This window comes from Trachemys scripta, chromosome 2 (genome assembly GCF_013100865.1).
Source record: "Trachemys scripta elegans isolate TJP31775 chromosome 2, CAS_Tse_1.0, whole genome shotgun sequence".
NCBI lineage: Eukaryota > Metazoa > Chordata > Testudines > Emydidae > Trachemys > Trachemys scripta.
In genome coordinates, this window is record NC_048299.1 from 224,351,644 (window position 1) to 224,372,371 (window position 20,728).

Genomic DNA, 20,728 nt, shown 5'->3' on the forward strand with positions numbered 1-20,728 from the left:
GGGGCTAGGGCGGGGCTCCTCCCGTCCTCTTTTTTGCTCGCTGAAATATGGTAACCCTAGGTTGGACTAGATGACCTCCTGAGGTCCCTTCAAACCCTGAGATTCTATGATTCTATGAAATGAAAACGCAAGATTTGAACACTCCAGAACTTTGGATTTCAGAATGGAACTTTACAATGTGGGCCCATATTGTCATGTCTTCAGTTTCTCTCAACTAATGGTTAATAGCAGTACTTTTGCCACTGAAGATATAACTACGATATAAGGAGGAAGTAAATAGAAAGAGAAAGGGGAAGGGGATGGAATGGCAGATGAAGAGATAAAGAGAGACTGGGGCAACAGTCATATTGGGTCCCAGCACAGAATCTAACAATCTGTTCCTTAAATGTTTATCTTCTGACAACTCATAAACTTGCTCTATCTCCTCCTACCCAGACAATTTCCAAAACATCTGTATAAACACCTCTTATGTGGCAGGATGCATCAACTTAATTACAAGCAGGATGTCGGATGACTCATGAACCAAACAAACATCTTTACAGAATTCAAATACGCTAAAAGTAACTGTAAACAATTTCCCATTCACCACGAATAAAAAGATGCTTTAATTCTATGTTTACTTAATTAGACATGAAACCAAATTTTTCTGTTTGATGTTTGTGCAATTCAGATGAAGTTTGCACGCACATAACTTTCTAAAAATCAAAAAGGGGAGAGACACAATTCATTTAATTAGGATCATAGTAGTCATAATTTGAAAAATTGTAGTATATGCTTTTCTATACTCTAGAACTCTAGGATGTAACTGTAGGATGTAAACGTCATGGATTGTAGCTAAACTTTTTCAAGCTCTTTTACTTTTACCTTTAAGCAACTTGTTACAATTCTAAATCCAATAATGAAAGAGACCTGGTTGCTTTATCTTTCCATCACAAGTTGTGCTATTGAACTGCTATAACTCCAGTCTATCAGTGTGTTGTCTAACAGCTCAATTTAGAATAAGCCTGGCTTCTTAAATGCCTTACTTAGGCAATGCTCCCATTGACTTCCTTAGAAGTTTTGCCCAGATAAGGAGGTTATGAGGAAATGCTTTCCTTTGCAGAAGGAACTAATTGACACACAACCAGGAAATCCAACATGAAATTGACCTGTGGAGAAACTCTTATAGTACAGATAATGATTATAGGAAAAAGACTTGGACCAACTAGGAGGAGAAAGAAACTGAACACAGAGAATGTTGATCTCCTGGGATGTGGATCCCTTTCAACTCCTTATCTAAACAAAAAAGACACCTTTTTCTTGCTATGGCAATCTTTCCCAAATAAATAAGCTGAAATGCTAAATCAAAACCAGCTTTGTGAAAGATATTGAGAGAAATTCAACCTATATTGGTTCCTGAAATCAAGCTAAATGCTACTGAGCAAAATGGAAAAGAATGCTATAGCTGAAGTATTGGGTTTATTGTAGCTATTAATCTTCTAACTTGAGCTATGGACCAGGACCATTTTATATCACTATGTTTCTGGTGTAATGGAAACTCCAACTGTATAAGGAGATTTTATATAAAAAGGATTGTAATACAGTTTGTTGGCTTTTATGCAATCACCTAGGGAATGCAGGAAGATACATTTAAACTGTCTTTATTAACTTAATAGGAGCATATTCTCATACAATATTTATGATGTTGTGCATTTACTCCTTTATTTTAAAAAATGAAGGCAAGTGATGTGAGTGTAATGCATCAGGATGCCATTTGACCCATATATTCTAAGGGCAGTATACTGGTTAAGTTGTTTTTCCCCAGGAGTGAACATACTTGTATTGGTTAATCCATTTGTCTGGATTATCAGCATCAGGTGAATGTTTAGTGAGAAACATTTCTGTATCGATGTTAAATGCTATATTTTATCAGCTTTTTTCCAACTAATGCCACTATTATCTTTGTTTTGTTTATATTGCAGATTAAAAAAAATAACCTACTACTCATACAGAAGATTTCCAGTTTTTAAAACTGATAAAATCTGAAAAAACTCAGATAAATTGAGAGTATGTTTCTATAAAATACATACCAAAAATTCCACATTGTACAATTTTTGCAGAGTTCAGAACCATTTATAGAGAAAGAAACTTAGCTGTGATTTCCAATACTTTCTGGGGCACAGGTCTTCATGGGTGGTCAATACATCATGTAGTTCAAGGAAAATATGTTCTGAACAACAATAAGGCTATCTTTTACTCAAAAGAAGTAATAATAGTCGCATAAGAAAAACACAAAAAAATGAGGAAAAAGTTAACAAACTGAAAAGCATGTATATTTTTTTTGTAAAAACTGCGAAGTGAATAAAAATTCAAACACTAATTTCCATTTGTAGAATAGGATGAACTAAACTTGCCTTTCTACAGTGAAGGGTACGTGTGAGGATTAATTAGTCTTTGTGCAGAGCTTTAAAAAGGTAAAACAGTAGTACAAGCATAAGTACAAATTATATAATATAATATCTTATATATATAATATTATATAAGATAAAGCATAAATACAAATTATTTTTTTATAACACAATAAAAGTTGAAAAATGGAAAAAGCTTTTCTCAAACATGGGGGAGGGGAAAATACTCCTTCCCCCCCATTTGAAACCAATGAAAAGCACAACACTAATATTTCCTACTGTGATATCAATGTAAGAGAGAATAAATATATGCTCTCAGGAACTTTCATTGATTGTCAATTCACTGTAGGGAGTTTATAAATAACATTCTAATATATTCTCAGATATTTTTGGAATATTTTATTGTTTACTTTTACGGGGATTTGTTATTCATATTAATATTAGCATCTATGTACTAATAAAGATAATTTAATGTGTCCAGTTATGACTCTGCTTTTATACACTTAAATATTTATTTTTTATATTTGTTACTTATATCTAAAATTTGAAAGATAATGGTGATAGCTGGGAAATGTTTTATAAATACAAAAGCGTTTTGGATTTTGTTGGCAGGTTTAAAATTGGGTATGGAACAAGACACTTGGGTGATGATCTCTGAGCAGGGAGAGAAACTCTACAAAATGATGTGCAAACAAGGGAACCTAATCAAAGACAGGAAAAGAAAACTAACTACTTTCCCCAAATGTTTTCTGGGAAGGTATGGTATGCATTTTTATCATTTGGATTTTAAGCAGCTAGAAACATGTTTTAAATCTTGTATAGTATTATCTATAATTAAGGTTGAAAGAAACTTCCTATTATAGGCCCAATTTTCTTCCATTCCCTAAATTAACCAAAATTTAAATCAATCTGCCTGAAATTTCACAGGTATAATTTTATTCCAAGGTAGAACATTTCTGGAAGATAGATGTAAAAGTGACACCACTTCATCTGATATACACTTATACCTCCAATGTGTATAAGTGTATATCAGATGAAGTGGTGTCACTTTTTGAACTTGGAACATTTTCCTAACTTATTTGATTTATTATAATTTCAGAATGGCTTGTCCTCAGAACCTCAAAATTGTTTTAGCTGTCAGTCTTATGCCTTTCAAGAACTTATTGTTTGTTTATTAGGAGCCCTGCATGTTGGTTTTAAGGACCTTAGAAAGTCCACTCCTGTTTGAGGTGATCCTCTTAAGAATGCCATATGACGCAGATGGTATAATAAGCCCATGATGCAAAGTTCTGTTCCAGCCTTCATCCTCCACTAATCCTAAGAAAGATTAGCACTTATGAAACATTTACAGACATCACTTAGTGCTTCCACACAAGTACTTAGTGATGTAAGTATTTAACATTGCCCCTATTTTACAGAAGAGAAGACGAAAGCTTGGAGATGATAAATGACTTTACCAAAGTCACTCAGCTAGTGAGTGTAATAACCAAAATTAAAGCATATGGGTGAAATCCTGGCTCCAGTTGAAATCAGTGGCAAAACTCCAATTGACGTCAATGAGGCTAGCATTTCACTCCTGATTCATAATGTAGTTGGCATGGAATAAGAACATAATGCTCTTTGATGTAAATCACTTGGTCCAAAATATTCAAAACTGGCCTCTAATTGTGGGCCCTTAAATTTTGGGTGCACAGTCTAAGATTGTTTAGGGCCATATATTTAGGACCAGGAAAATTATTCATCCTTATTTATTTGATAGAGAGGTTTCAATATCACTATATTACTTGCTATGATTGAGAATATCATTTGTCTGTTTTGAAAAACCATTAAATATGCACTATTGTTGCAGTAATGTACCTAAAATGTTTGTTCTTATTGATGCTGTTACTTACTGTTATAAAGAAACACACCCAAGGAAACTCTGGTTTAAATTCCTATTTAGTATAGCAATTAACTGTCTGCATCTTAAAAGCTACCAGCAGGCTGATGTTAATAGCTCGTGCCCATTTTTATTTGTTGCATGATGGAAAACAGTCAATGGTGAAGGACATCAAAGTTAGTTTTGTGGTATAATAAAAATAGGAGAATAACATTTTTTTAAAATACATGATTTACTAAAGTGGTAGAGTAGACCAGTACATGACAGGGTTTAGGCTTCAACAAGGAATAATATTTTAGAACTATAACTTGTGCAGTTATATGCCAAATGTGGAGATTAGACTCAATTATTAGTGTGTGAAACAGGGATTTTAGTCTTGCATTAAGTGCAAATTGCAGTTCAATCTGAAGTACAGAGCAGTATCAACACCTCCATACTATATATACAGAAAGAGGGAGAGAGAGAACATGACGGTCTGATAGAAAGTTTCTATTGATAAGATTGGGATAGTAGCTTTAATCAGAAGTGGCGACAACATACGTGAGCTATGCAGATGATCCCAAACAAGTGCTGATGAACTTTTTATACCACGTTTTATACCATCACACCATGTTTTAAGGTTACAGGAAAACTATTTTAGAAATACCGCATTGTAAAACATTTTGATGCTATTTGCATCCCTCCACCAGTAAAACCAGGTTACCATGAAACCAATTGTACAGGGACATATGAAGCCATAAAAAATTCTAAAACTGACTGAAAATAGCTTTTCTTGAAGGTCTGATATCAGGATCCTTTTTGGATAGAAGCAAGTGATGGGTTCCAGGGTGGACATGAGTTGCCCTTTCCTAACTTTCCAGCGGTATAAAGTTCTTATTTCTAGCTGTGCGAGGTGATCAAGTATGGGACCTTAAACCTTTCACTGGACTAGTAATCAGTATTGCCTGTCCTCTGCAAGGGGTCAATGTAATGTTGGGAGAAAATTCCATATTTGGGGAATTTGTCTAGGATGTAGGTTTAAAAAAGACATGGAGATTGTTCAGAGGTTTAGAAAATTAGAAGCAGTCCCACAAGAGATGGATTAATGGGCAGTGTGCAGGTGAGGTAGCCAAAGATGTATGGTAAATTGTGAATTTTATTTATTGTAAGGTTGGTGCAACTTATCACCTGGATATCTTCACCATATATGTTGTGTGTATGCAAGTGTGTTTGATATATGTGCCAACTAAGTAAATAATATATTAGACACAAAAATACATTTAAAAAAGATTATTAAGGTTGTAAAGTCAAGCACTCAAAAGTTAGGAAATGCTAGAATTAGTTTCCCAGGCAATCTTAACTAACTCTTCCCTTGTGCGTAAGAATTATGATACAATGACACGATTACATACGTTACATATTTTATCCCCAGAACCCTTGCCTCAATCATTGCACAGGATGGACAGTGTTCATTTAATGAGCAGTTAAACACTATTTTATTTTCTCCTTGTTCTTCAGTGTGTGGTTCCAGGCATTATTTACTGCACACTATTCAAACCCTGCAGTGAAGACAGAATTATTAATTTTCTCCTGTGCTTTTTTTATGATCATCACAATAGTATCTCTGTGTACTTTGCAAACATGAACTAATTTAGTTTCACAATACCCCTGTAAGGTGAGGGGGAGCTACTATCCCCATTTTAGAGATGGAGAACTGAGGTATAGAGAGATAATTAAAGTCAAAAGTTTCTGCTAGTTCTGGGTGCCCAATTTAGGACAACTGAGACCTGAGTTTTCAGAATACTTGGCATTATATAGCACTTTATGTTCAAAGCACAACTCCCATTGACTTGTGAGGAATTGGCCAGAGCGCCGGGGGGAGGGCGGAGAGCCCAGTCGCGGTCCCGCTCTCGGGCCGGAGCGCCGCGCCGCCCCCCTCCAAGTGCTGACCAAAGCACATGCTTGGTGGCCTGGTGCCTGGAGCCGGCCCTGTCTACAGCTCAGAACCTGGGGTCTCAAGTTGGGCACACAGAAAATTAGGAACATACAACTAGTGATCACCTATGAAAAGTTTGGGTTAAGTGAATTTACTAGCATCACACTAGAAGTCTGTGGCAGAGGCAGGGATAGAATCCAATTCTCCAGGGCTGCATCTAACAGTCTAAACCATGAAACAATTCTTTCTCTTCTTGCAATCCCTGCCTCATTCACTACATACTTTCCAGTTTCTTGCACAAATGGGGCAGAGGTCCTCTTATATTAATTGAAATGGAGTATATGGATCCAAAGAGTTAAAAGTGCTAACATAACCCAGTCCCTGTCCAGCATTAAACAGTGTTAAACAAGGTTTGCAGTTTGGTAAACACACCATTAAAAATCCCTTTTTTAAAGATACAGAAGAGAAGGAAAAACATTTAAAGCATTTGAAATCTAAAATATTAAGTAAGGCTTTCAGTCTAACAGCAGCCCTTATTCCCTTTCTTTCTAGAGCTCCAGAGAGTCTTTAGAAGAAAAAGAACCCCTTCTTTAACAGTCTCTTAAATGGTATTAAAGATGTTAATAACTGTCCTTTTTGGGGGGGGGAGGGGGAGAGAAGAATTTAGTTGAGATGGGCTGAAGCTGCTGCTGTTGCTCTTGTTGTTAAAGTCCGATCCCATTTCCCAGAAGACAAAACAAGGCAAATACACACACAAAAGGAAAGAAAAGAATAGCAAAAGTAGAAAATGCTGCTTCTGTTTCTGATGTTGACTTTCACTTGCAGCTTCAGTGCTGGAAAAACACAGGCCCACACACAGTGTTATCAGCCTCTTGGAGACCTGGCAAACTTGTACCAGAATTGGGGTGTTTAGGGCATTGCTTTTAGCTGGCACTTTCAAGTCACAGGTTTACAGCAGTGTTGCAAAATATAGAGTCTTGGCTGGCTAAACTAGACTCTTATTAGAAAGAAGAAGAAAGAGAGAGAAAGGAAAGAGAAGAAATAAGATAGGGAAACAAAAGGACACTAAGGTGGCGAACAAAATCTCACATCCCAGGCGGCGTTTGGGATTCAGTTAGAGCTGGTGGATTTGGAAGTGTCATCTGTGTCCCTCTCACCCAGTCTGGTCTGGACATCCCTCAGGATCAGAATGATGAAGGCCCCCGGGGTCCCAGGAGAATGTGGGCTCGCAGCCTTGATGATGAAGCTTGCTCCAGTAGCCATATTTTCTCTCAAAGTCTCTTTCTTTAGGGACCGAAAAAGGGGAGTGAGGGGTGGAATAGTCAATCCCCTCATTATTTTATTCATCAATTAGGTCTTAATTCCAACTCACTAATTTTGGTTCATTGATTTCTCATTCCACAGTTTTCTCTTTTACCAAGCATAATCTTTACACAGTCCTCGAATTACACCTCTACCCCAATATAACGCGACCGATATAACACGAATTCGGATATAAAGCAGTGCTCCGGGGGGGTAGGGCTGTGCATTCCGGTGGATCAAAGCAAGTTCGATATAACGTGGTTTCACCTATAACGCGGTAAGATTTTTTGGCTCCCGGGGACAGCATTATATCGAGGTAGAGGTGTATATTAGTAGGCCTTTTCATTCTGGACTAGTTCAGTCTTTCTGTCTCACTTTTCATACTTTTCCCCCTTTAACATTTGTTGTTATAGGTTATTGTCACCTTTTATAAACTTACCATCACTTTTCACGGTTGAGCTCACAATTAGACGCAATTATCACAACAATCCTACAGACGAGAGACTCCTTCACATACAGCCCTGATTGATCCCCAGAGCAGGCCATGCTGTGAACTGAATAAGTTAGGGGTCCTATGTTAGAAATAGTATGTGATTACGTATTCATAGATTCTAGGACTGGAAGGGACCTTGAGAAGTCATCGAGTCCAGTCCCCTGTCCCCATGGCAGGACCAAATACTGTCTAGACCATCCCTGATAGACATTTATCTAAGCTACTCTTAAATATCTCCAGAGATGGAGATTCCACAACCTCCCTAGGCAGTTTATTCCAGTGTTTAACCACCCTGACTGTTAGGAACTTTTTCCTAATGTCCAACCTAAACCTCCCTTGCTGCAGTTTAAGCCCATTGCTTCTTGTTCTATCCTTAGAGGCTAAGGTGAACAAGTTTTCTCCCTCCTCCTTATGTGACACCCTTTTAGATACCTGAAAACTGCTATCATGTCCCCTCTAAGTCTTCTCTTTTCCAAACTAAACAAACCCAATTCTTTCAGCCTTCCTTCATAGGTCATGTTCTCAAGACCTTTAATCATTCTTGTTGCTCTTCTCTGGACCCTCTCCAATTTCTCCACATCTTTCTTGAAATGCAGTGCCCAGAACTGGACACAATACTCCAGTTGAGGCCTAACCAGCGCAGAGTAGAGTGGAAGAATTACTACATATTAAAAGCCTGTATTATAATCCAGACACACAAAGGCGGTGAATTAAAGTTACATGGGCAACCTTAATTCTGTCACTTCCTAAATTTTGAGTGCTTGACTTTGCAATCTCAGTAATCCTCTTTTAATATAGTATTTTGTGGGTGTGTAATTTCCTAGGTAACTAATAAAACATGTATTCCATCATGTGGCATCACATTGACACCCACATTCAATATCAGCAGGGTTGGAAACGTTAAGTTTACCACATAGACTTCTGCCACTTGACCTAATGGAGTGACTGATAATGATAGTAAGTTGACATCCTCCAGATAACTAGAGAAAGATAAGACATATACTTTGCCAGTGGATTTCACAGATATTTGCTGACAGCAAAGGAATGATGAGACTCAGCAGACTTCGGTTCCATTCCAGTTTCTGCAGGGGAATGTGCTCTTGTGGGCACAGACTCTTTTGGCCTGTATCCATCCCAATCATGTGTCTTCTCCACCCTGGCTTCTCATCCTAGTCCTATTCCTTTTACCTTGCTAGTCCAGTATCCACTCCTCAGGCTTCTCATCCCAGTCCTAGTCTCCTTGCTTATCTGTTCCCAGCCCTGATTTCTTGTCTCCTCCCGCACCCAGATTCTTAACTGATCTGTCTCTCCCCTCCCCTCTCATGTCCAGTTGCTTACTCTGCCCCTGCCCATGTTTCTGGTCCACAGTAGCTCCTGGGCCTTCTCATCTGCTTTCCTACAGATGTCTCCCTCCCATCACCTCCTTTCCCCTGCTCCACTGGTTCTGAGTCCCATTTCCTTGTCCAGCCAGTCCCAACCTCTCCCCACCAGCCTCCAGGATCTCACTCCCACTCCCAGACTCTTTTTCCCAATCTATCTTGTCCCCTTTGCATTTGATTTAGGAAATTTCCTCATCCACACTGCGCCGGCTCAGCAGGATGGTCACTAAGAACCCAGGAGAGAGAATCTTCAGTCTCTCAATTCTGATGCCCCAGCCCCACCATGGCCTACAGAGCCCAGAGCTGCAATTGCAGAGAGAGTCCTGCTCTGACCCCTGCATCCAAGGCTGGAGCATGATAGAGTGTTGCAGCTAAAACTTCCATTGTCACTGAGCAAGTCTCTACTGGGCATATACAAACTGAGATATTTATATACTTATAACTTGGTCAAATTTGGGTGGATTTTCCCAGAGATGTCAAAAAACACATCCATCACACAAAGGACCTCTGCCAAATTTCAAGTCCCTGCTCTAAAGACGAGAGACATTTAAAGGGTCTCAGAAAAAAAACACCATGGGCAAGACAATGTATTTTTCCTCTAATCTTGTTGTCAGAAGCAGCTGACCTGTTTTGGCTGAAATTTTCTAGAAAAACGCATCTTGTGGCAGACACCCAGCATGGAAAATTTCAGCCTGACAGTTAAAGTTTGGCAAAGTTATAACTGAAAACACGGTCTTATAATGGGAAGTATCCCTCAACCTTAATAGGAGTGACTACCAGCTCTGCGTATAACAAATACAAGTGGAAAATGAGAATATGTTGGAAATAATTCTGTTATGCAGAATATGTTGAAGAGTGTTATGTCAGTATGAATACTGCTCATTGCAGTCTGCTAAATGAATAGTGTGTGGAATATTGTACAGTATTGCTTTCTAGAGTTAAAGCCTTAAAAATATTGGAATTGTTTTGTATGTGTGTGGTTTTGTTTTGTTTTTTAACCTAGTGAGTTTGTGTCCTGGTTACTGGAAACTGGAGAAATACACAAATCTGAAGAAGGTGTTCATCTTGGCCAAGCGTTGTTAGAGAATGGCATTATCCACCATGGTAAATATATTTTATTTCAACATATGTACATATTTTCAAGGTTATTTATGTTTGTATTTGTTGTTATTTTGAACATTCTTTTCTGATTAACACAAAACTGGTTTGTCAGTACTTAACGTCGAAGGGTGAAGTCCTTCACAGGGTAGTAGCATGGGGGGACCCAGTCCTACCTTCTACTAAGGGTTCCTACCTCTGTGAACCCTAAACAACTAGGGTATCTGCCCCATAATTCAAAGCCAAACTTGCTTTCTTTCCTTCTCAGGGCCTCTTCCTAGGTACCAACCTGGCCTCCCTGGAGAGTCTTTTTCCTTGGGTATTTCTGACCTCAATTCTGGGTTAAAACGTCTTCACTCTTGGAAGAAGATATCTGTAGATCTCCTTTCTGGGCCTTTTTCTCACTTCTGGCAGGTTTCTCCAGTCCACCAAGGTTCTGATTCTACCTTAGGGGACCTCCCTGCAGGTCTCACCTCACTCTAGGCTCTCCCCCACCTGTGCCAAGATTAGTCCTTTGTATATTACCAACACAAAGCATTCAAAAATTGTAGTCAGGCACCAAAAAGTCATGAGATTAAAGAAAAGCAATAAATGTAGAGTTCTTTTTATTTGCCTTCTGTTGTTGGAGACTAGAGTTCATGTTTTCAGGTTTCTTCTCTGCAGCAATGAGGGCTAGAGGTTTCTTAGAAATTGAAAGCTGAGGTAATAACACAATTGCAGCAGTTAAGGGTTTTAAGAACCCCCTACTCTCAGAAAACCATGCAAGTTGGCAACACTGCCTTTGTAATGGTCAGGAGGCTGTCACTTGACTCTGGCACCTATACTTCATTCTCAACTTGGCCTGTTGATCCTCAGGGCTAGTCTACGTAGAGAAAAAGCCTGCAGTACCTGGTACCCACTAGCTACTTTGCACAAACTCCCTGTGTGGCTATGAAGAGTGGCTTTGTACTCATTAGCATAATACACTTTGGAAGTCTACTAAGCTAACCTGCCTGAGTGCACTCTTAAGTGCACAGTAAGAGTGTCCACAAGGGGAGTTAGTGCGGATTAGCTAGTGTTCTTTAAATTCACACCCTAACTTACTGGGCACTTACTTCTGCACGTAGACAAGCCCACAGTGGAACATTGATTCTTAAAATTGCCATACCTTGGAACAGGGTTGACTGGCACAGGCCCCACTCTTCCTCTCCCTCTGACTTAAAGGGGACAGACGACTATTACATATTCCTGAAAATATTTTTTTCCCCCTTCAAACATGGAAGTGACATTTCTCCAGATTAAACCCATCTAAGTACTTATAGTGCCCATATTTCAGCAGTATAGGTTTTATCCGATCCAATCCAACTCAGAATAAATATAATGAGAGTTGGATCAGGCCTTACCTGATTGCTTGCCAAGTGTTATAGTTGTAACTATAGGTAAAGTTGCCTAACAGTTTCCATTATAAGACCTTGATTTCAATTGCTTATAACTTTTCCAAACCCTAACTGTTCAGGCTGATATTGTTCATGTTGGGTGTCTTCCTCAAGCCAATTTTTCAATTTTTGGAAAATTTTAGCAAAAATGTTTCAGCCATGTCGCAGGTGGAGGTTAGGGAAAAATACATTGTTTTGCCTATGTTAAAAACGTTTTTACAGCTATTTCATAGGGAAGCTCTATCACCTCACTGCTTTGGAGTAGGGAGTTGAAATTTGGCAGAGGTGTGGCCTTTGGGTTAGGGATGTGCTTTTTGCCATCCCTGTGAAAAACCACCCAAATTTGGCCAAGTTATAACCCTCTGAAAAATCAATTTGCACATGCTCACTTTGCACATAGTCTGAGTATGCTCAGTTCCACCACAGCCAACCAGACTGTGCATGCACTGTCCCCACAGAGCAATGGAACATGCTCCTGCCCTGGGGTGCAAGGACTAAATAGGATTTTCCTGTAATTGTTCCTCCTGGTAGTGAGAGGCTGCAGTGTCACCAACATGAGAATTGAGAGCAGGAAGACTGTCTTTCCTGTGGTCTCAATGCCTTCCACCACTGCCCCCTGCTGGCATCCAGGCAGAGTGGTGGAGAAAGAGGAAGAGAATTAAATGCAATGGAGTAAGGCACAGAAAGCTTGGTTAGGTGGGAGGACATGAAGAACAGAGGGGAATGGGAGATAACAGACAACTTACTTCTGAATCTCTCCACATGGATTTTTATTGGACCAAATCAAGCCAAATACCTGTTGTGTGCCGTGGAAGATGAACAGGAGAGACTGAGGGGCCACCAATGCCTGAAGGCCCTGAAATGGCAGGGAACTGAGTAAGATGGATATGTCCAGATGATCCTTACAAGTGATCCTGCTCAGTGCTGCGGAGGAAAGCAGGAAACCCCCAAAGTCTCTGCTAATCTGACCTGGGCAAAAAATCCCCAAATCTGGCAACCAGTTTGACCCTGAGCATGTGAGCAAGAACCAGCCAGCCAAGCATCTGGGAACAAAGATTACCTGAATCACCTCAGAGCATCAGTCCACCTCGTCTGCTGTGCTGCCTCCAGCTGTGAACAGTACCTGCTGTTTCAGAGGAAGGCAATAAAACCCATAAAATCGGGATCTGGCCAATTGTGTTTCAGAAGGAGAAAAAATCCTTCCTGATCCCTGCAGCTGACCATTTGAAGCCCTGAATTATGAGATTTGATAAGAGTCATTGTTTCAATGCTGAACTGCAAAATCTCAACATGGTGAGGGCAATTAAGAGCTTCCTGTTGTCACCATGGCCTACAAGGAAGGGATGTGATGGGGAAGGGAGGGTGCGATGGCTTTTCCAGGCACTAAAGGCAAGGATGCAGGACAGTGGTTGAGTTAATATAAATCCTGGGGATAGTGCCTTTAGTGAGGTTGGTGCCTATGCAACATAAATCTGAAATGTCACTGCCCTGAAGAGCTCATGAACTAAATAAAACAAGAGAGACAAGCAATAAAATTCCATCTGATCTTTGCATTGTGGTGTCAGAGCAAAACACATTCGCTGCGCTGTGTCCCTGTCAGGTCTGTTGGGCTTGGCTGAGGGGCTCTGATCTCTCTATCTCTCTGTCTCTGTGTACATATACACACAAACAAGCACACACAGGATGCTTATGCACAGATAGAAATGTAGAAAAATACATTATTTTAATAAAAGTACTAAGCTCTTCTGGAGTATTGACTGTGCTTGTCCCTTCACCATTCTGAGCCCTGGATGGGAGAGATGGCAATGGTATCTTTCCCAGTGGGATATCCCAAGGCTACCGTTGCCATTGTAGCACCCTCTTAAAATTGCTCCTGCCTGAGGACATTGCTGCATTTCAGCTGATTTCTCCCCAGACCAATATTCTAGTCATCCCCATCAACTCCAAGTAGAACTGAGTCCTTATTAGTTCCTTTACAGCAGTTATTTCCTGTTCCCTTTAGAGGGATGTCATAAAGTCATGGGCAGTGGGACCAGAAACACTCACATGGGCCACAGTTTTATTCTTTTCAGAAAAATTTTGGGCCAAGACATTTGAGATATGAAAAAATGACCCCTGAATGTGAGGGTAAATGGAACAAGGGACCCTCCACCCAAGGTCTGTCTTTTTCCAATTTTCTAGGTTTATTCAGTCCCCACATCACCTATTTTCTCTTGAGTTCCACGCCTCACTCACCAGAGACACGGACCCCATCACTCCTGAATTTAACAGGGATTTTGAATCTGAACCTGGGTTTGCCTATAAAAATTCATTAGCTCCATGTCAATAAAGAGCTGAATCAAAACTCCAGAACCAACAGTCTGTCCTTTTGGGGTGTTAGAAATCTAAATCCAGATCAGAATTCTGCATTATCTCTGATAATGGCCCATTGATCAATTTGGGATCAGGGCGGTCCTCGAGCCTTTTCTTTCCTCTACACAAAGAAAGAGAGAGTGAGCCCAGGAGAACTGATGGTCATCTCTACTAGCCCCTTTTAAGTCCCTTCAAGATGCTCTCGCTGTACTTACCTTGTGGGAGGCCATATGCTTTAATGGTAATCCCCATTTATCTGCTATGCCTCTCTGTCTCTATCCATTGCCCAGCCTGACATTGTCACCTAAGGGGCAGGGACTGGCCCTGATAGAACATCCAAGACAGATGATGTCATCAACATTGTGACATCTAATTGATGAGTCCAGCCCTCTGAAGTGCTATCCAATAAGATCTTTGAATTTTGACTGACTTCTCCATCAAAGTCCTGGCCTGGCTCCCTGCTCCCAACCGCTAAAATACCTAGGGAGCTCAAAATTGAGTGAGTGGAGTTGCGACCTGACACACAGGGTCACAGAGCCACTCAGGGTTGGCCTGGCTGCCCCCCATCATGGTGAGCAGTGCCTCAAGCAGCAGAAGGCTGAGAAGCAAGTCCTGGCAGAACCACAGCATGACCAGACCAGCCGTTGTGAGTGTACTGTATGACTGTTTGTTGGACCTGCAGCACAACTAGAACCCACTTGTGCTACATCATAGGGATTTCCTGAACCTGGGATAGGCTGAAATCCAGGTGGGATTCCACTCAGTTTTCACCTGGACCTGCCTTTATGAGGCTGTCTTCTCACAATCTCTATCATGTGTAGCAATGCAGGGTTTTGTGCCCAAGTCCCACTCTACCAGCTGGGCATCTCTTGAATGCAGGGACACAGTACATGGATACAGGAGGAGAAACTTTCAGACCAAGTCCTCAACTAAATCAAAAGTAGTAGTTAGCTAGATTTAGGGAAAACCTGCTGGTTAGGTTGGAAGTGGTTGACCACTTCACTGCTGTATACAAACCACTCCACAGTGATCAGATGTTAGCACCTCTAACTGTAGGAGGGAATGAATCATCCCCAGATGATACTGAGAAGGCAAGTTCATAGATTCATTGATTCCAAGGCCAGAAGGGACCATTGTGATCATCTAGTATTACACAGGCCAAAGAATTTCCCCAAAATAATTCCCAGAGTATATCTTTTAGAAAAACATCCAATCTTGATTGTCAGTGATGAAGAATCCACCAAGATCCTTGGTAAATTTGTTCTAGTGGTTAATTACTCTCAGAGTTAAAAATGTATACCTTATTATTTCCAGTCTGAAATAAATTCTTTGAAGTGTGTCCCTTTTCCTTCTAGTTTGAGTATGGGTGTTCTTCCTATGACTATGGATAGGAGCAAGTCTTCTGCCAGAGCTTTAAGAGCAGTCTCTATACCTTGCCACAAATGTGTCTGAACACTGGTAGCTGACACATGGCATTGTGGACTATAGGTAGCTAGCTTCTCTAAAAAGTTTGACACTAGGCAATACTTTGTGGTGTCTCCTCTGTTGAGCAATGGCTCCTTTAGTATTGGTCTGACTATTGCATGTTTTTGGGTGAGGGATAGATTCCCCTTGGCAAAGGAGGTGTTGGCTGTTATTAGTAGGGGTCCCACATATTCTGTGCTGTTTTTCACCATCCAGGAGGAGTAGGGGACAGAGTAACAGGTGGTGGCCTTGGTTGCCATTAGTGCCTCCATGACTAGTACTACTGTGAACGGTCCAAATTCTTAGAAGGAGGATGTTATTTCTAGCCCTAGTTTTGTTTTGTCGTTGTTAGTGGCTCTTGAGGCCATTCCAGTTGCAGATGATCTTTTCTGTGAAATACGATGATTTCTCACAACAAGAGGTGCTAGGTAGTTGGGCTGAGTAAAATAAATTAGGGTTTGCAGTCTGGAAAAGTTCTGCAGGGTGTGTCCTCCTTGACACAAATTTCTGAGTGAGTAAGCAGGAGTGGATTTAATAAAGTTGGCAAATGTTGTCTGGGTCATTTTTGCATTGGGCCTTTCAAAGGGTGGCAAATCTTCAGCCCTGGCACTTTTGCAATACAGAGCCTACCAAGGCTACATGGGTCAACTGGACTCTTGCCATTGTGGAAGCTTCCATTTTGTTTGAAGAGTATACATGGCTAGCAATGTACACGGCTACTCTAATTATTTTTGCACTACTTGTCAAAGCCTTGGGGACCTTTTGGATTAATTGCTGCTCCTGGACATCCAAATAACAGCAGTATGCAGAAATGCTTTTTTCTTCATCTTCCATTTAACAATGGTCAAGGAAATCTGAGGGCTTCAGGTGACATCCCAGTTCTTTACTATTGCTTCTTCAATATCCTTGGCTGATAAAGAAAGGTGAGGATCAGGGTTATGAGTACTCTGAACACATGTAGAATAGAAGGAGACAAATCCAGGTTATTCATCTCTCTTCATATAGTTTTTTGCATTTTAATGTGAATGATCTATACTATTTCTTCAATAATCATTCAAAATGTCAGACTGTAGTATGTTTACTACACACATAGAACTTTTGTCAGTAGAAAGGTTTTGATGCCAAAAATTCTTCTACTGATCTTTTAAATTTTATCCAAAATACACTAATAGATTCCCTCAACACAGACTTAAATGAATGTTATGTGATTTCACAATGAAAGGGTATTATATCTGAGCATGGAAGTTTGAGCCAGACATATTACTTTCATTAGTGTGTGGATCCAGCTGCGTTTCAGTGAAAATAGAATTCTTAAAATAAAGTTGAATGAACCATCTGTTTTCACGGGGTGGGGGGGGGGGGGGGAGTTTGGCTGTTATGCGCATTACAAATGTTGAACAGGGTTTTGCTAGACTCAGATAGTCACTATGCTGGTCATTTATTTTCAGTGTGCTGGCATTATTTTTATAGTGCAGACCCCTCACTGTGCTGAACATTGTTTTCCTAGTGGATATGTAAACTCTGTGGTAATGAAAAAGTTATTTTTCTTTCCTTGGTTTTCCCCAATCTTGCTCAAAGAAGAAATTCATTTGCTAAATCTACCTAGAAGCATTGTCTTTGACATTTGAGAGGACTCATTATTATCAGTTAGCGAACTGTCTTGCTGGATCAATTATCCCTGCTGATTATAAATCAGCTCACGTGCCGCCTTTGGCACGCGTGCCATAGGTTGCCTACCCCTGGACTAACTCAAGGTCATAAGGAAGTCTGTGATAGGAAACAGAATTAAACCTGGGTTTCCCAAGTTGCAGGTTAGTATGCACTAGGCCAGGGGTAGGCAACCTATGGCACGCATGCCAAAGGTGGCACGTGAGCTGATTTTCAGTGGCACTCACACTGCCCGGGTCCTGGCGACCGATCCGGGGGGCTCTGCATTTTAATTTAACTTTAAATGACGCTTCTTAAACATTTTAAAAACCTTATTTACTTTACATACAATAATAGTTTAGTTATATAATATAGACTTATAGAAAGAGACCTTCTAAAAACGTTAAAATGTATTACTGGCACGCGAAACCTTAAATTAGAGTGAATAAATGAAGACTCGGCACACCACTTCTGAAAGGTTGCCGACCCCTGCACTAGGCTATCTCTCCTTTTGAATGGAACAATCTAGCTCTGATTGTTTACAAATTTAAGATGTGGGTCTCTTTTGCAAGGATGTTAACTGTAATAGGAATATTGCCAAGGCAAAGACTTCAGTAAATACTCCATATATCTCATGCATGAAACTATTTAAAAACCCCATAATCTTGCCTCCTGGAGCTCTTGGATGTGTGGAAACTATGCACCTGCTCCTTTTTGGGATGTCACTTACTCCCCTGCACAAAACTGGTCAGCTCTGCTGGCTAGTGTGGGTGGGTGACAGTAGAACTATGGTTCAAGCTCCCACCTATGCCTTCCTCCTGCTTTGAGGTGCTATACAACCTTGGCGGGGAGGGGTGTTAGGACAGAGCAACCCTTGTGCTCCTAAGAGTGCAGGGCCTGCCATTCTGCCTGACTTTTTATGGGTCATGCAAGTAGGAAAGGCGTCGTACATTCCTGTCCCGCTCTCTAGGCATCAGCATAAGGGCTAGAAACAATCTGGCCCCAACTTACAAAATTCGTTTTTCTATGTATTGTTGCTATTTAAAAAATATTGACATTTGCTTACTCAAGTAGATCTTTTCCATCTTAAATAATAGCAACATATGTTTAATTATAGATCCATGATATGTCTTTATTACTGAATGTATTTGGGGTTGTCTTGTAAGGAATTACTGTATTTGTAGCCTTAATTAATCTCCTGCCTGTGCAGAAAGCTGGAATTCTTTGGCTAACACTTGATAATTATTAGTTACAGATAAGCACCAGTTCAAACCTGAACACATGCTCTACAGGTTCCGTTATGATGATGGAACATACTATCCAAGAAGTGAAATGCAGGATGTGATTTCCAAGGTATAAACTGCTCTTATCATTAAAAATGGGTCAGATACAGAGGTCCTAGTTAAAAATCAAGCAAAATGCATTGTGTTAGGAAAAACTATGTCCCTGGACACCTGTCTAATGTGAATCAGAGTTAATTATGTATATCTGTAGGCAGATTTTGGCTCTTGGCTTATTGCAAACCATATTTTGAATACAGAAACTGAGAAATATGTTTCTAAAAATGATTTTATCCAGGAGGTACTATGTTACATAAACATATAAAGGATATAATGCCCACCTTTTTGAATGACTGGAGTAGAAACAGTAGTTTACTATATTTTTCAGTCCACTTATATTCAGTGAAAAGAAAAAGAGTATGGGAGTATAAACCAGAATTTCTTTTTGTTTGTATCGGAGTGGCTTTTGGTATTCCTTTAGTGTGTGAAGGGTATATTGGCTTATCAAAAGTCACCTGATGTTTTAATGGAAATATGCAGGTTGCGTGATCTCCACCCTGACACTGTACCCAAGGATATATTGAAAGAATAAAACAAAGGCAACAGCGTCATCTTTAGTCCTGTTGATGTTTTTAAATTTGTGATCCTGTGGTCCTGATCCAGTGGAAAATTGGGACCATTCAGGTTTTCTTCCAGCCTACTGAGTTAGGACAGCTACTTCACTGATTCTTCAATTAGATGTTTCCTAATATAGAGTGTCTCAAGTGAAGGGGATCCCTCAATGCAGACTTAGCAGACACAGCAATCTATGGCAGAGTTTCTGCCTAAACTTTACATGTCTTTTGTTTTGCCACTGTACCATGTGCCATAATCTTAAGGTTGTTTTGTTAAATCTGTATATGGATAGTTACATGCTTTTAAAGAGGATTTTGTGATTAAAACATTAGAAACCAAATATATATGACTCTTTAATAAAAGTTTTAAAACTTTTGAACTGTTTTATATCTAATTTTTATTTGGCTTGCTTGTGGATACAGTGGGTCATGTTCAATTTGATTTTCTGGCCATATTCATAAATATACTTCACTTCTCTCCTCTTTAGTAATTCAGTTTGTTTGGAATCCTCATTTGCACAGAAAGTCATCTTAGCTGTGAAAGTTTAACATATACATTTCTTTTAAACTAATGTATGTTAAAAAAAATCTTTTAATGCTGTGCTAAAGTTATGTAACTCGTCTTTACATATCTCTCGGATTTCTAAGATTAATTAGACAAGCCCATGATAATTTAGTCGCAAATATTATTTGTCTTGTAATCTGGAGGCTTATTACACTTCAGAAATAACTGCATGAAAGCATATCTATGAAATGAATGTTCATTTTTTCTGTTCTACTTTTTTAAAATACAAGTTATTTGCATTATTTTGAATGGATAGGTATTGTCAGAATATGTACTGAGTGGTATTTGCTTCAGTGTAAATGTGGATTTAAACATATCTATATCTTTAACAGGGTGTAAGATTGTACTGTCGTCTTCACAGTCTGTTTACTCCAGCGATAAGGTGAGTCCAGCGGGGAAGTTCTTAGTGACTTATTTAGAACAAACGTAGACATTTGAATACTGTAGCTACTATATACAAACACAGAGCCAAATCCTAGTCTGTGTTTCAGGCGGTGTGTTAGTGGCGAAGAAATTGTAGAGAGATTGCTCCCAAAACCCAGAGTAGCAGCAGGATGGGATTCCAACCTAGCACTTAAAAGTACTGTGTACTATCCCAGGCTGCTTTGTATAGACAGTGCCCCAAGTGTCATTTTCACTAAGAAAGCAGGAATCAGGTTTGTCAGGACAGTTTACTCAGGGTTTTGGAAGAATCTAGTTCATACTGGGCATGCTCAGAGGCTTACCATATATGTAGTGCACTCACATTCATGTTAGCACTATATATCTCACTTGGAGAATCACTCCCATGCTTGTAACATGATGCCTATCCTTACACCCAGGGAACATGGTTGGCTACCTAGGGACAAGTCCAGCCCTCCTCCCCACTCCTATCTACATTGTAGGCTTTGGCTTGCTCCATCTAAGGAGTTGAGACCTCAGGGCAGCTTCTGAAGTTC

General features: G+C 39.9%; 1 protein-coding gene across 1 annotated transcript in view; it reads left to right on the forward strand.

Annotated features, from left to right (window-relative positions):
* PREX2 (phosphatidylinositol-3,4,5-trisphosphate dependent Rac exchange factor 2) overlaps positions 1-20,728 on the forward strand; it is a gene marked incomplete in the record, with an annotated part of 298,948 nt that overhangs the window by 126,342 nt on the left and 151,878 nt on the right. The window contains 4 exon segments of the mRNA XM_034763054.1: positions 3,000-3,144; positions 10,359-10,459; positions 18,581-18,684; positions 20,123-20,172. Of these exon segments, the coding sequence (XP_034618945.1) occupies positions 3,000-3,144; positions 10,359-10,459; positions 18,581-18,684; positions 20,123-20,172 (400 nt within the window).